The 16644-nt window shown below is 49.0% G+C and overlaps 1 protein-coding gene across 1 annotated transcript; it reads left to right on the top strand.

The window, feature by feature from the left end:
• Positions 1-1908: 1908 nt before the first annotated feature.
• LOC140831488 (uncharacterized) lies at positions 1909-6692 on the top strand. Its single transcript, XM_073195243.1, has 3 exons — positions 1909-3024; positions 3079-5808; positions 6084-6692. Exons 1-3 carry the CDS (start codon positions 1909-1911, stop codon positions 6690-6692), a joined length of 4455 nt encoding a protein of 1484 aa, XP_073051344.1.
• The last annotated feature ends 9952 nt before the right edge of the window (positions 6693-16644 follow it).

The raw sequence follows: 16644 nt of genomic DNA, 5'->3' as shown, positions 1-16644 counted from the left end.
AATGACACCTGAATTAGCCCGAACGGTGTTCTCCTCCGGCGTTAATTTCAGATCTACGATTCCCGCCTTGGACGCGCAGCACACGTCCCACTCTTCTTCTGATTCCGGCGTCGTCCCGGCGAATTGTTTCAATCAAACTTCACCAATTGATCGTCTGGACATGGGTAAGAGCCCTGTATCTTCAATTTCTGAAAAATCGATCGTGATCGGAAACGCCCAAATTTCAATTTCCCCTCAATTTCCGGCTACTGTTCATTCCGATTTGACCCCTCCGCCGTCCGGTTCTGCTCCGGTTGGTACCGGTTCTGTGCTCATCACGCCGGCGCCGTCCCACGGTGGTAATTTGGCCGGAAAGTCAACGGTCAACGGTCAACGGTCAACGGTCAACAACTCGGGTACGGCTTCTAAATCTGACCCTCGTGCGAAAAAGACGTTTCCAATCTCATTTAGGGATGCTCTGGCTCCTAATTCCCCTCGTTCGGGGAAGAATGGCTTTGGAGATGTCGTCAATGCTATGGAAGAAATGCCCCCACCGACTCTTAAGGATGGGAAACCGGGTATTTTCTTCCCGGATGAGGTAATGTCTTCTTTGACCGAGCCTTTTAAGTTTTCTTTAGTTGGGAAGATTTCTGGTAATAGATCCTTAGTCCCAAACTCGGAAATTTCTGCGGTTTTTGCTCGTTTGGGATTGAAGCGATCTTTTGATTTGAGGTTTTTGCCTCGGGGTTTTCTGATCCTCTCACTTCATTGTGAGGAGGATTATGCGTTTTTTTGGACGCGTGGGCAGATGATGGTGGGACCTCTCGGGATCCGTTTCTCCAAATGGACCCCGGAATTCAATCTACAGGAAGAATCTCCCATTGCCCCTGTTTGGGTGCGTCTCCCGGGTTTGCCTATTCACCTGTTTAACAAGAAAAGTCTTTTTGCCCTTGCTAAGATTTTGGGCAACCCGGTGAAAATGGATGACTTTACTGCTGAATCATCTCGAGGCGCTTTTGCTCGAGTCTGTGTGGAGTTGAATGTGTTGGAACCACCCGTTAAGCAAATTTGGGTGGGCTGGGGTGATCATACCCAGGAGATTGATGTTGTTTATGAGAAAATCCCTGGGTATTGCTTGGATTGCAAAATGTTGGGTCATTCGACCGACGTTTGCTATTCTCATGGTAAAAATCCTAAACCTGCTCGATCCAAGCCTGCTGATCGAGGGCCTCCTCAGGCGGAGGCGCCTCCTGCTCAGGCACCACCTGAGGGTGCAGCCCCTGTCATTGTCCCGGGACCACAGCCCCAGCTTCATGTCAATGGCCATGGTCCCCGGCGTAGACAGAGACGGAGGCCTGTTCGTCAGGCTCTCCCGAGGGATGATCCCCTTGCTTCGAACTCTTTCGGAGTTCTTTCACATTTGCAGGAGACAGAGGTTGGCTCTGAGGAGCTTGGATTAAGTGTTCCTGATCCCTCTGTCGGTTTGAGCTCTCATCAGGAGGCCCCTTCTTCTGACCGCCCTGCGGTCACGGTGGCTGAGGACGATGAGAGTGTTCCTTTTGTGGACTGCGTGGATGACCTTGGATCTCCACGCCCGGATGTGGTGACTGTGTTTGTCCCCCCGGAGATTTGTATTGAAAATCATAGCAGCCACTCGGTCCCATCTTTTCCTGCATCCCCTGCTGATGCCACTTCTATGCTGGACGAGTTGATTGCTCGACAGGGACCCCCTATTCTTGAGATGATTCCCAGTCACATGTCGGCTGATGATCCTGATCAGGATTTTGATCGACATTCTGTGTCTGGAGTTAGTTGTGGGTCCGAGTGTAGTATTCTGGACACTGACATGTCCAACCCCAGAAAAAGACCTCAGGATGATGGTCGGCGATCGCATAAAAAGCGATCGGGTCCTTCTTCCACCCGTTCCCCATGAATTGCTTAATCTGGAATATCCGGGGACTTCGCGGTTCGGAGTCCCAGCAGAGGCTTCATGCCTTTGTGAAGGAGAAACAGATTAAGGTTTTAGCTGTTTTGGAGCCCATGATTGATCTGGATCCGAGATTCATGACTCGCCGTTTGGGGTTTTCTGGAGTCATTTCTAATCTCTCCGGTCATATCTGGGTATTTTTTGCTGCTGATGTCAGGGCGGAGTGTGTTTTTGATCATGCTCAGTTCCTTCACATCAGAGTCTCTGCCTCTTTCTTACCGACAGAGATATTTTGTTCTTTTGTCTATGCTAGATGTGATTATGTCCAGCGTAGGGATCTTTGGGCTTCTTTGCTTTTGGTTAAGCCTGTTTTGGGTCCCTGGCTGGTTGGGGGCGATTTTAATGTCGTCAGGGATGCGTCTGAGTGCTTGGGCTCCCGTGGTGGTAGGTTGCTACCCATGGAGGAGTTCAACAATTTTATTATTGATTCTGGTCTTATCGATGCTGGTTTTGAGGGGTCTTCGTTCACTTGGACGAATAAGACCATTTGGAAGCGGTTGGACAGGGTCTTGGTTTCTGTTGATTGGGGAGATCATTTCAGCTCGATTCGGGTTGAGCATCTCGCCCGTACTGTCTCGGATCACTGTCCGCTTTTGGTTACCGCTCCTGTTTTTGCCCGTGGGCCGAGCTCGTTTCGCTTCCAGCGAATGTGGGTTAGGCACCATGGTTTTTTGCAGACTGTGAGGCTTAATTGGAATCTTCCATGCAGTCTGAGCGGCATGCCTCGGCTTTTTGCCAAGATGAAGCGTCTCAAGCATCACCTCCGGTGGTGGAATCGGGATGTTTTTGGTAACATCTTTGATAGACTCACTGAGGCTGAGAGGGCTGTTCGTTCAGCTGAGGATGTCTGTGAGGCCGACCCTTCTGACGCGAATTGGACTTCCCTGTCCGATCGCAATGAGGATCTGGCTCGTATCACCGCCATGGAGGCGGATTTTTGGAAACAGAAAGCGGCTTGCCATTGGCTTGAGGATGGTGAGCGGAACACCAGACTCTTCCATAATATGGTGAGGAAAAAGCGTGTGGCGAATAAAATTTTCCGCATATGGGAGAATGGGGTTTGCCTGACGTCTCAGGATTTGATTCAGTAGTCGGGAGCCTTATTTTTCCAGGATCTGCTTACCGGGGAGCCCTCTGCGCTCGATTGCCCTGATTTTTCGGGTTTTCTCTCGGTTATCTCTGCTGTGGAGAATGATGGTATTGCTGCGATTCCCTCTTTGGAGGAGGTCCGCGCGACCGTCTTCTCTATCCACCCTGATAGTGTTGCTGGCCCTGATGGCTTTTCTTCGGCGTTCTTTCAGCATTGCTGGGAGGTTGTCCATCAGGACGTTTTTGGTGCTGTTCTTGATTTTTTCCAGGGTTCTCCTATGCCTCAGGGCTTTACCGCCACCACGATCACTCTTATTCCCAAAGTCGAGGGTGCACGCGCTTGGTCGGACTTCCGTCCGATCAGTCTGTGTAATGTCACGAACAAAATCATCTCGAAGCTGTTGTACTCTCGGTTGAGGGATGTGGTGGAGAGACTTGTTTCCCCGAATCAGAGTGGCTTCGTTCCGGGTCGGATGATCTCTGATAATATCCTCCTTGCCCAGGAGCTCACTCACAGCATTACTCTCCCCTCTCGTGGTGGTAATGTCATCTTGAAGTTGGATATGGCCAAGGCCTATGATAGGGTCCAGTGGCATTTCCTATTTGACGTTATGAGACATTTTGGTTTTTCAGAGCGTGTTGTGGCTTTGGTCTCGGCCTGTATTTCCCATTGTCATTTCTCTGTGAACATCAATGGCTCTCTCTCGGGGTTTTTTGGTTCCACCAGAGGCCTCCGGCAGGGCGATCCATTGTCTCCCCTTCTCTTCGTTTTGGGGGCGGAGTATCTCTCTCGTGGCCTTGACCGACTCTACCTGCAGCATCCTGCGCTTAGGTATCGTTCTGATTGTGATATTCTGATTTCCCACCTGGCTTATGCTGATGATGTCATTATTTTTGCCAGTGGTGGGTCTCGTGGTATGCAGCGCCTTGTCGATTTTCTGCATCACTACGAGAACTGTTCGGGGCAGCGTGTGAATGCTGCCAAGAGTTCTTTGATTTTGCCTCCGAGGTGCTCTGAGCGCCTCCGCTCCCGGATTCTGCGCATCACCGGTTTTGCCGAGGGCCATCTGCCCCTCAAGTACCTCGGGGTTCCCCTTTATCGGGGTAATCGCACATGCTCCCTTTTTGAGCCCCTCCTACAGTCTGTTCGTAGGAAGTTAGAGGGTTGGGAGACTCGGACCCTCTCCCCGGGTAGCCGCATGACCTTGATACGTAGCGTGCTCCTCTCCATGCCGATTTATCTGTTTCAGGTGGTTCAGCCACCTCTGGCGGTCATGGAGAAGCTTGAGCGGGCCTTCAATGCCTTCCTCTGGGGGTCGAGACCCTTGGAAAAGAAGTGGCACTGGGCCCGGTGGTCCCGGGCTTGCCTCCCCGTACTTGAGGGGGGCCTTGGATTCCGCAGATTGAAAGATCTCGTGGAATGTTTCTCTATTAAATTATGGTTCAGATTTCGGCAGGGATCCTCTCTTTGGGCGAGATTCCTTCTACGGAAGTATTGCCGGCTGGATGCTCCTGCCTGTGTCCCCGCCCGTGCTTCTATTTCCCCCATTTGGCGACGTCTCCTCAGGATCCGCCCTCGCGCGGAGCCTGGCATTCGCTGGCGAGTTGGTCTCGGAGATGTTTCCTTTTGGGATGACACTTGGTTTGGGGACGTTCCTTTGTCCTCCTGGTGTGTGGTCCGCGGGGGCCGTGATGTTCGGGTCTCTCATTTTCTGTCTGAGGGGTCCTGGGATTTCGATCGCCTTTGTGCTGTTGTTGCTCCTTCGGTTGCCGAGGAGATAGTTTTGATTCCTGTTCTTTCGGGAGAGCCTGATCTGGCTCGATGGATCCATAGCTCCGATGGTGTTTTTTCCGTGAGATCTGCTTGGGAACTGATCCGTCAGCGTGCTCCGTCTTCTGATATTTTCCGCCCGCGTTGGGGGAGCTGGTTGAGGCCTACCATGTCGTTCTTCCTCTGGAGATTCTGGCATCAGTGGCTCCCAGTTGATGAGGTGCTCCAGCGCCGGGGTTTTGCGTTAGCCTCGAGATGTCAGTGTTGTGATATGGCTGAGACATTCACACACATATTCATTCGCAGCCCGGTTGCTCGATCTGTCTGGCACTTCTTTGGCGCCGTGTTTCGGGTTCGTATTCCCGACACTGAGGATTTCAATTTGTTCCTCAGTGCGTGGAAGAGAGATTTGGTCTGGTCCCAGGGGGGCCATGTGCGGGAGTTTCTCCCCTGCATTGTTCTGTGGTTCCTCTGGACTGCGCGGAACGATGCTAAGCATCGTCATCTCCCTGTTTCTGGGGAGACGGTGAAGTACCAGATTTTGTCTTACCTGCGTCTCGCCCACTCTGCGCGTACTGTCAAGCCCAGACATTGGCTGGGTGTGTTTCATGTGGCGAGATCGATGGGTATTTCGGTTGCTCTCCATAGATTACATAGGACGGCGATTGTTCGCTGGCTGCGACCGCCGACCGGGTGCTTCAAGCTTAATGTCGATGGGAGCTCGCGTGGTGTATCTGGGGACTCTGCTGCTGGTGGCGTTGTTCGGGATGATTCCGGGAGGGTTGTGCTCTCATTCAGCGAGTTCATTGGAGCTGGGTCTTCTCTCCGGGCTGAGCTTTGGGCGGTTTGGAGGGGTCTTCTCCTTTGTTCTGATCATTCTTTTTTTCCTCTTTGGATCGAGCTTGATTCATTGACTTCTATTCAGCTCATTCGTTCCCGTCGATGTTGCTGGGGTCTTGATCACATTGTGTCCAGGATTCTGGTCCTTTTGAGGGGGCGGTCTGTTCATATTTCACATATATTCCGGGAGGGTAATTCGGTGGCGGATGCGTTGGCGGCGAGAGCTCATACCCTTAGGCACTTTACCTTAGAGTTAGGTCCTTCCCTACCTAGGCACATCTCCATACTTGCTCGCTCGGATTCCTCCGGGCTTCCCTACCTGAGATATCGATCTTCTTAGCTGTTTGCAGCCCTTCCCTTCATTTGGATCCATTTCTGCGATCTTTATATATGTATATGTATATTTTTTCTTTGCAGGTACTGTTACTTAGGGGGCTTCTATTTTCCCCCGTTTTGCCAGTCTGGTGTGAGTGGGCCCAGACACTCGCACACTACATGTTTGGTCTCCTCGGGATTGGGTGGGCTCTCGCACTTACCCTCTTGGTGCTTTTCTTTGGCCCTCTCATATTCCCTGGAGCGTTATTTCTGTTTGGGCCTCTCTTGGGTCCACTTCTGGTCCCTGGCGGGCGTTTACTGCAGTTTCTCCTTGCCCGCCGTCTCAGTTCTTTTACAGGAGTTTACTGGATGTCGTGGTGGTTCCAAGGATTCGTTCCGGACGATCCTCTTCATTGCTATGATACCTTCGTCAGATTTATACTTCAGATGCTGGATCTTTTTTGTTCTGGCTGGATTGCGCTCTTCATTTTGCTCTTCTATCGTCATTGTACAGTGATTTCCTGGCCTTATCTTATTTTGACTGCTGGGATTCATACAGTTACTCGATTTCAGATTAGAGTCGTTTTGGCATATTGGATTCTTCAGGGTGATGGCTTAGAGATGAGAAATTCTTCATGGATTCTGCACTCATCTCCCAGTTATCATTTGGTCTTCATTGGCGTGTGGACTCTTAGCGCAGCTCGTATTTGATTAGTTTATGGCGCACTTTTTGTCGTAGTCTAGGGTTTTTATGTATTTATGTCCCTAGGCTACTTGGTATTTATGTTTTTACTGCTTTAGCCTTTTTGAGGAGGTCTTGGTTTAGTCCCCTCCTCTTTTAGGTTTTATTTCTGCTGTTACTTTTTATTTTGTGGATATATACAGGTAGGGGTCTGTCTAACCCCCCCGCATCCGGCGGTGTTTTCCGGAAAAAAAAAAAAAAAAAAAAAAACCCTAAACCCTAAACCCTAAACCCTAAACCCGGTAAAAAAAAAAAAAAAAAAAAAAACCCTAAACCCTAAACCCTAAACCCTAAACCCTAAAACCCCCGCTTCCGGCGGTGTTTTTCGAAAAAAAAAAAAAAAAAAAAAAAAAAAAAACCTAAACCCTAAACCCTAAACCCTAAACTTGCCCCCAATTTTTTTTCTCTCAAGTGAATAGTGACAAATATTTGCCAAAAAATCCCCTAAAAATCGCCCCCATGTCGGCGCCGGTTTCCGGCCGGCCACCTGTACGATCTGGTGCGCCTCGTCGAGACGAGGTGACTGTCCAAGTTTCAGGCACAACAGAGCATGTTTGCCCTTCCAAATCGATGGCCAAATGCCCGGAAATTGCGCATTTTCCGGCGATTTCAATCGCCCCGCCGTCCGTTCATCGTCCGGCAACGAGTCTTACATCGTTGGATTCCTCTCCTCAAGACGCTTCTATGGTTGAAATTTCAGATCATTTGACGTCCGTTTGCCCTTCCAAATCGGCCGGCAAAGTCACGCCGTTACTGTTCACACAGATTCCGTCCACGTTTTCGTCGATTCCGGCCGGCTCCGACGTCGTTTGTAAAATCCAAGACCAGATCTGGAATTCTTGTGAAAAATCGAGTCTAATGGTTCAGGCCCCGTTATCTGAAAGTTCCGATTCCGGCGTTAATGTCAGATCTACGATTTTGGGCCTTGAAACCCTAGCGGCGAAGACTTCTACAGTCGATTGCGCCGCCGTCGCTGCTCCAAAATCAAATTCCTTTCGTGGATCGTCTCCTCACGTTATGGGTAATCGTTCCTTGCCCTCAATTTCTGGTAATTCTTTGCCGATCAAAAACGCCCAAATTCATGGATTGAAGGTGAGTTCATCGCCGAGTTCGTCTTTCTTGGGCACGAGTTCGTCCGAGTTTATGCGTTCTGAGGCCGGTTCCGGTGTTCTCTTGTCTTCGCCGGCCGTCGGTTCTTGTCCGATGCCGGAGGACCGAGTTGACTCAGTTGAGTCTCCTTCTCCACTCAGCCGAGTCAACTCGGCATTTCCTTTTGTTTTTAATTGTTCTCCAGCTGCTCAAGTCGCTCCGGCGGTTGCTTCTGTTAGTCATGTGCCTCCTACCGTAACTTTTCGGGATATTTTGCATCGATCCTCTCCACCTTCGCAGGCTCAGTGTTTTGCTGATGTTGTTGATTCGATGGATGAGGTACCTGCTCCGACCGATCGTGATGGAATTCCTGGTATTTTATTTCCGGATCAGGTAATATCTTCTCTGTCTGCTCCTTTTAGATTTGCTTTGATAGGGCGTATTTCTGGGAACCGGGGCCTGACCCCAAATAAGGATATTTTATCTGCCCTTTCTTGCGTTGGTTTACTCGGCTCCCACACTGTTAGATTTCTTCCTCATGGGTATATGGTTCTTACTCTTTCTTGCGAGGAGGATTATTTGAAGTTTTGGGAGAGGCCTTTGGTTTCTATTCGGTCTGTGGTTATTCGGTTTTCTAAATGGACTCCGGAATTCAAATATGAAGAGGATTCTTCTGTTGCTCCGGTTTGGGTTAGATTTCCTGATTTGCCACTCCATCTTTATGCTAAAAAAAGTCTTTATCCGATTGCGAAGATCTTAGGTAATCCAGTTAAGGTTGATGAGATTACCGCTGATGGTTCCAGAGGTTCTTTTGCTAGGGTCTGTATTGAGATGGATGTTCTTCAGCCTCGTCCGGGGAAGATTTGGGTAGGATGGGGTGATCATTGTCAAGTTGTTGAGGTCATTTATGAGAAGGTACCTCATTTCTGTATTCACTGTAAGCTGCTTGGACATTCGGTTGAGTTTTGTTCCAGGACGGTTAAGTCGTTTAAGCCGAGGCGGGGTGGGCTTCAGCGTCCGGCTGCTCATGCACCTCAGTCTTCGGGTCAGCATGACCAGGGTTTACGTCCTCATGGTAAGGGTGTTGTTTCTGAATCTCCACTTCAGGATTCTAGCATGCCTTCACAGGGTGTTACTTCTGAGATGGCCTTGTCCAGTGACTCTGATTTTCCAGAGCAGGTTGTTAAGCGTCCCCGTCGTCGGCCTGTTGTGAGGAAAGATCCGAATCGGCCTATTTCCACGAAGAATTATTACGAGGTACTGCAGGACTTGCCTTCTGATTCAGGTCCTGGTCAGACATCGGGTACTGTTAAATCCCGTCCCCATAGGGTCAAGTCACTTCTTAGTAAGCTCGCGGTAGAGAGGAATGCTGAGGCAGGTTATCCGTATCAGCCAGCTTCGGCTCGGGCTAGTTCGTCTCAGACCACAGCTACAGTTGATGTCGTGACTTCTTCTGTTACAGCTGTTCCTGCACCTGAGGATGTTCCGATTCCAGTGGTTGAGCTTGTTTCTACCGTTCAAGATTCTGTGGTTGATACTCCTACTTCTATTGTGATGACTTCATTCGCGGTGGGTTCGGGGAGTACGGGATGTGAGGAGGGTGGTGTGTCTTCTTCTACCACTGCCAGTTTCTCTTTACCGCTTCCAGGCCGTACGCGTTCTCAGCAGCGGCGGTATGAAAGACAGCAGGCGGATCAGGCAGGTTTGCCCTATAGGCGACCTCCTGATCCAGGATGATATTGTTTTTTCGCCTTTTGGGCGACATGTGGTGGGCGTTCACTGCAGAGTTCTCCTTGCCCATCATTTTGTTTTACTTTGCTGGATGTATTCCGGGGCACCCGCTGGTTTGTTTGCTTTTTGTTCTGTTGTATTTCGGGTTGCCCTGTTGTAGTATGTCTTTATTTATGCTTTGATGTTTTGATTGTATAGCCTTTTTGCGGAGGTTTTGGCCATGTCCCCCTCCCATTAGGTGTTTTATTCTGCTCTTTTGTTGTATATACTGGTAGGGGTCCGCCTAACCCCCCCGCTCCCGGCGGTGTTTTCTTGGAAAAAAAAAAAAAAAAAAAAACCCTAAACCCTAAACCCTAAACCAAAACCCTAAACCAAAAACCAAAACCAAACCGAGAAAAACGCTCTCAAAAAAACACACACTAAAAACGTGAGAAAAAACACACTACCTTTGGCACTATTCACGCTCACCTACCGCCATGTCACCGTCGCCGGATCTCGACTGGCGAAATATACCACCGGAACCGCCTCCTCACGGCGACACACATATCCAAAAATCAGATGCATCGGAGTCCGGTAACCCTGTTTATTTTCCGATTGAAATTTCGTCCATTCCGTCCAAATCGTCGCCGGAGCCGTTCACTGTTCCAATCGGCGCCGAACATACACCCCTAGACTCGCCTCGACTAGACGAGTTGAATGAACCCAGCCTCACCTTCAAACACTCCGTCAATCCACCGCAATCGTCGATGCAAGTTACGCGTTCACTGTTCACGAGCTCGCCGGAGATTGTTTCTTCGATTCCGGCCGATTCATGCAACCTCGGTTCTTTCCAAAGCCCGATCTGTGATGCCCATGCACAGACGATTCAGATTGCACCAATTTCAGGCCCAATGACGTTCACCGCCGGCGGGAATTTCTGATCTGAGAATTCTATGCATTCCGCGATCTTCCCGTCATATTCTCCTCCGATTTCCGGCGCCGATCCCGCGTCTTTCTTCAATTCCTCTGGACCAGAGCTTCGTCCAGTCATGGGTCGGCGATTACCATGTTCAATTTCAGGTTTCCGGCCACCGGTCGGAAACCCCCAAATTCGTGAGTCAACTCGGGTTTCTACGTCTTTTTCAGTCAAATCGACCCCTCCGTTGGCCGGTTCTGGTTTGATTGGTCCCGGTTCTGGACTCAGCACAGCGTCGGCATTCCACGGTGGTTCTCCGGTAGGTGGCTCGGTGGTCAACTCAGTCGAGTCAACTCACCGAGTTGAGCGTGGTAACTCGGCAGTCAACCCTAGTGATGCTGCGGTCAATCGAGGTATGCGTGTTCCTACTCCGCTTACTGTTTCGTTTCGTGATATCCTTACTCCCCCGTCCCCTCGGACAGCTAAAAATAGTTTTGATGAGTTGCACAATTCAATGGAGGATATGCCCGTGCCGACTCTTCGAGATGGGAAACCGGGTCTCCTATTTCCGGAAGAGGTGATTTCTTCCCTGGCAGAACCTTTTAAATTTGCTCTGGTTGGGAAAATTTCAGGGAATCGATCTCTTGTTCCAAATTATGGTATTTCGGCTGCATTTGCTAAGTTGGGACTTATCAGATCTTTTGATTTGAAGTTCATGCCCCGGGGTTTTCTCATTCTTACCCTTGCGTGTGAAGAAGACTATGCGCTCTTTTGGACCAAGGGCATTATGCAGGTGGGTCCTCTGTCGGTCCGTTTTTCTAAGTGGACGCCAGAGTTTAATCTCCAGGAAGAATCACCCATTGCTCCTGTTTGGGTTCGTTTCCCGGGTCTTCCCCTTCATTTGTTTTCTAAGAAAAGTCTCTTTGCTTTAGCCAAAATTGTGGGGAAACCGGTGAAAATGGACGATCATACTGCTAATTCTTCTCGAGGAGCTTTTGCTCGTGTTTGTGTTGAACTTAATGTGTTGGAACCCCCAGTCAAAGAAGTTTGGGTGGGTTGGGGTGATCACACTCAAGTTATTGAAGTCATTTATGAACGGATCCCCGGGTACTGCACGGATTGTAAAATGCTGGGTCATTCCACCAGTGTTTGTTATTCCCATGGGAAGAACCCGAAACCTGTTCGCCCCAAGCCTACTGACCGTGTTCCTGGTCAGCCTTCCCCTTCCACAGAGCCTTCACCTCAAGGGGGTGTGAACCCTGGCTTTAACCTGGGACCCCAGCCCCAGCTTCAGAGAAATGGCCTGGGTCCCAGGCGCCGAGGGAGGAAGAGGACAGTTAGACAGAATCTTCCGGGTAAGGATTCTCTTGCTTCGAATCCTTTTGATGTGCTCTCGCATGGGCAGGAGGAGGAGCAAGACCCTGTTGGCTTAGCTTTAGGTGGATCGGATCCTCCACTTTGTCTTATGGAGGATGGCGGTGTTGGTTCTTCTGGTAAGGACCAATTGGAGTCTGTTCTTGATGAGGGGGTGAACCCCACTGATGAGGTTATTGGTGGAGGGGTTCAGTTGGGTGAGTGTGTGGATGGTATTGGGGTACCGTCTACTTCTGAGCTGCCTGTGTTTGGTTCTCTGGGGCCTTGTACATTGAATCACAGTAGTCATTCCATCCCTTCTGTTCCTCTGTCTCCTGATGATGCTTCATCTACGATAGAGGAATTGGTTGCTCGGCAGGGTCCTTCTGTCAGTGAGATTGTTTTACGACTCGAATCTGCTGGTGATTCTGATCATGAATTTGATCGGCATTCTGAGTCGGGTGATGGCTGTAGGTCTGACAGTCGTATTCTGGATGTTGATATGAGGGATATTAAGAAAAGAAAGGAGAATGCTTTTCATCGGTCGCGTAAAAAGCGACAGGGCGATTTTGGTGCCCATTCTCTATGATTATTCTCATTTGGAATGTCAGGGGGCTCCGGAGCTCGGAGTCTCAACAAAGGGTTCATGCCCATGTTAAAGAAAAGCGTATCAAGATCTTGGCTATTTTGGAACCCATGATTGATCTCGACGTTCGTTTTATGACTCGTCGTTTTGGTTTTTCTCGAGTTGTATCGAACTCCTCGGGTCATATCTGGGTTTTTTTTGCTGAGGATGTGATGGTTGAGTGTCTCCTTGAGCACACTCAATTCCTTCACTTCCGGGTTTCTGCCGCTTTTTTGCCTACTACTGTCTTTTGTTCTTTCGTTTATGCTAAGTGTGACTACATTGCGCGCAGACAGCTTTGGACTTCTTTGCTTCAGGTGAAGCCTGATCAGGGTCCTTGGCTTGTTGGTGGCGACTTCAATGTAGTTAGGAATTCGTCGGAGTGTTTGGGCTCTTCTGGTGGGAGGTTGCTTCCCATGGAAGAATTTAATCACTTTATTTTGGATTCTGGGTTAGTGGATGCTGGTTTTGACGGGTCTTCGTTCACGTGGACGAACAAGACCATTTGGAAGCGTCTTGATCGGGTTTTTGTGTCTGTTGATTGGGGTGACCATTTTCATTCTATCCGTGTGGAGCACCTCATTCGTACAGTCTCTGATCATTGCCCTCTTTTTGTGTCAGTCCCGGTATTTGCTAGTCGGCCGAGTTCTTTTCGCTTTCAGAGCATGTGGCTCAGGCACCACGGTTTTTTGCAGACGGTGCGGCTTAATTGGAATTTGCCGTGTCATTTGAATGGCATGCACCGTCTTTTTGTGAAATTGAAGCGCCTCAAGAGCCACCTGAAGTGGTGGAATCAGAGTGTTTTTGGTGATCTTTTTGCCAAACTTGTTGAGGCGGAGCAGGCTGTCCGGGTTGCTGAGGCAGTTTGCGAGGCTGACCCTTCGGATTTGCATTGGACTAGTTTGTCCAATTGCAATGAAGATCTTGCTCGGGTTACCGCTATGGAGGCGGATTTTTGGCGGCAAAAAGCCGCTTGTAGGTGGTTAGAGGATGGTGAGAGAAACACCAAACTCTTCCACAATATGGTTAAGAAAAAACGGGTGGCTAATAAAATTTTCCGTATTTGGGATAATGGCTCTTGCCTTACTTCCCCTGATCTTATTCAGCAGTCTGGGGCCGCATTTTTCCAAAACCTGCTGACTGGGGAGCCTTTTGTGCTTTCTTGCCCAGATTTTTCTGATTTCCCCTTGGTGATCTCGGATTTGGAGAACGCCAATATTGCTGCCCCCCCTTCTTTGGAAGAGGTGCGGGCGACTGTTTTCTCCATACATCGTGATAGTGTGGCGGGGCCTGATGGTTTCTCTTCGGCTTTCTTTCAGCATTGCTGGGAGATTGTACATCAGGATGTTTTGGATGCGGTTCTTGATTTCTTTCGGGGTAGTCACATGCCACAGGGGTTTACTGCCACCACGATCACATTGATTCCCAAAGTCATGGGTGCTCAGGCTTGGTCGGACTTTCGTCCTATCAGCTTGTGTAATGTGACCAATAAGATAATTTCCAAGCTTTTATATTCTCGATTGAAGGTGGTGGCGGAGAGGCTTGTTTCGTGGAATCAGAGTGGCTTTGTTCCAGGGCGGGTGATTTCGGATAATATCCTCCTTGCTCAAGAGCTTACTCATAGTCTTTCTCTCCCCACCCGTGGTGGCAATGTTATTTTGAAATTGGATATGGCCAAAGCCTATGATAGAGTCCAATGGTCTTTTCTGTTGGATGTTTTGAGGCATTATGGTTTTTTCAGAGCAGGTTGTGTCGATGATATCTGCCTGCATTTCTCATTGCCATTTTTCAGTTAATATCAATGGTTCACTCACCGGATTCTTTGGATCCACTAGGGGTCTCCGGCAGGGGGACCCTTTGTCCCCTCTTCTTTTCATTCTGGGAGCTGAGTACCTTTCGCGTGGGCTTGATCGTCTTTATCGTCAGTATCCTGCGATTAGGTACCGCTCTGGTTGTGATCTCCCTCTTTCCCACCTGGCTTATGCTGATGATATCATTATTTTTGCCACTGGTGGGACCCGTGAGATGAAAAGTCTAATGGATTTGTTGCATCACTATGAAAACTGCTCGGGGCAGTTGGTGAATGCATTTAAGAGTGGGATTATTCTGCCTCCGAGGTGTTCTGGTCGTACTCGTTCCCGAGCATGCACAGGATTACTGGGGTTTTTTGTGGACATGCGCAGGATTCATAAAATGGCGATTTTCCGTTGGTTGAGACCGCCGGTTGGGTGCTTCAAACTGAATGTGGATGGGAGTTCGAGAAGTAGTCCTGGAGACTCTACTGTTGGTGGTGTTGTTCGTGACTCCTCTGGTCAGGTGCTGGTTTCTTTCAGTGAGTTCATTGGAGTTGGGACCAATATCCGAGCAGAACTTTGGGCTATTTGGAGCGGTCTTCTCATTTCTTCTGATCTTCATTTCTTCCCTCTTTGGATTGAGACTGACTCTCGTATATCTCTTCTGATACTTCGTTCCCGCCGGTGTACTTGGGGTCTTGAGCATATTGTTACACGGATTCTTTTGCTGATGAGGGGGCGTTCTGTTCATTTATCGCATATCTACCGGGAAGGGAATTCAGTGGCGGATGCATTGGCGGCGAGGGCTCATTTACTCAGGAATTATACCTTAGAGTTAGGTCCTTCCCTACCTAGTGATATCTCCATCCTTGCCCGTTCGGATCGTTCCGGGCTCCCTTACCTCAGATATAGTTACTCTTAGCCATTTGTGCCCTTTCCTCTTTTTGGATCTCTTTCTATATCACTTATGTCTGGTATTTATATATATATATATATATATATGTATTTTATTGCAGGTATTTTGCTCTGGGAGTTTGTTTGTCATTTTCATTTGCTCTGTGCTTGTGGGTCCAGACACTGGCACATGATGTGTTTGTCCTGATTGGTTCTGGGTGGGCTACAGCACTCTTTCTGTTTGTGCTTATCCATGACTTATTTCTGGTTCTTGGCGGGCGTTTACTGCAGGCTTCTCCTTGCCCGCTGCTGATGTTATTGCATAGATGTTTGATGGAGGTTGTGGTGGTTCAGGGGTTCTTTCTGGATGACCTCTGCATTGTTGCGACTTTAGTCAGACTTATACTTCATGGGCTTTATCACTTTATTCGCTTGCTTCAGATGGCGGATCTTTTGTGTTCTGGCTGGATTGCGATCTTCTTTTTGTTCTTTGATCGCCATTGTACAGTGGCTTCCAGGCCAGATTTCCTTTTGACTGGTGGGCTTCATACCGTTATCAGATTGATTTACCAGGGTGATAGCTTCAGGATGAGAGCTTCTGCTTGGTTTCTGTTTTCATCTCACAGCTATCATTTTGATTTCCTCAGTATGTGGTCTTTAGCGCTACTTGTTTTTTGTTTAGTTTGGCGCTCTTTAGTAGTATTCTAGGGTTAGTTTTGCGTTTGTCTTTACTTCCCTAGATTGGTTTGTTTTTCTAGTTTCTACTGATTTAGCCTTTTTGAGGAGGTTTTGGTTTTTGCCACCTCTTCTTTTAGGTTTTTATTCTGTATTCTGTATTTTGTTACTGTTTATTTTGTGGGTATATACAGGTAGGGGTCTGCCTAACCCCCCCGCTTCCGGCGGTGTTTTCCGGAAAAAAAAAAAAAAAAAAAAAAACCCTAAACCCTAAACCCTAAACCCCTAACCCTAAACCCTAATTGTTCTCTTATTTGTGAATAGTGTCAAAAAAGCCCCAATTTCGCCCTAAAAATCGCCCCCATGTCGGCGCCGGTTTCCGGCCGGCCACCGGTACGATCAGGTGAGCCTCGGCGAGACGAGGCTGCTGTCCAAATTTCAGGTCCAACGGAGGTCGTTTCTCCGGCCAAATCGACAGTCAAAGCACCGGAAATAGCGCAGATTCCGTCGCCCGGAATCACACCTGTCATCGATCATCGTCCGGTGACGATTCTTAAACCATTCGAATCGTCTCCTCCAGTCGATCCTCTGGTCCAAAAAGCAGCCCAAACGGAGTTCATTTGCATCCCCAAATCGTCCGGCGTAGTTCCGTCGGTACTGTTCACCGCGACGCCGTATGTTTCGGCTCCGATTCCGGCCAGCTTCAGTCTTGGTTCTCCGATCAAGACCCCGATCCGGAATGCCCATGACCAGTCGCGTCCATTGGTGTCTTCAATTGCATCATCGGAGTCAGGTGGCGGCGGGAATTTCAGATCTACGAATTTCAGCCCCCAAGCTATATATGCGATGGCTTCAAAACTCAATTA

The sequence above is a fragment of the Primulina eburnea genome, chromosome 5 (genome assembly GCF_022965805.1).
Source record: "Primulina eburnea isolate SZY01 chromosome 5, ASM2296580v1, whole genome shotgun sequence".
Lineage (NCBI taxonomy): Eukaryota > Viridiplantae > Streptophyta > Magnoliopsida > Lamiales > Gesneriaceae > Primulina > Primulina eburnea.
Note: the sequence above shows the minus strand (reverse complement) of the source record. Positions and strands in the feature narration are given on the sequence as shown.

Bases quoted from the DNA above. Each gene is read 5' to 3' on its own strand.
- LOC140831488 (XM_073195243.1), top strand. From the start codon at position 1,909: ATGAATTGCTTAATCTGGAATATCCGGGGACTTCGCGGTTCGGAGTCC. The intron at 3,025-3,078 runs GTTTGCCTGACG...TTATTTTTCCAG, and splicing joins TCCGCATATGGGAGAATGGG to GATCTGCTTACCGGGGAGCC. The intron at 5,809-6,083 runs GTCCTTTTGAGG...TTTTCTTTGCAG, and splicing joins ACATTGTGTCCAGGATTCTG to GTACTGTTACTTAGGGGGCT.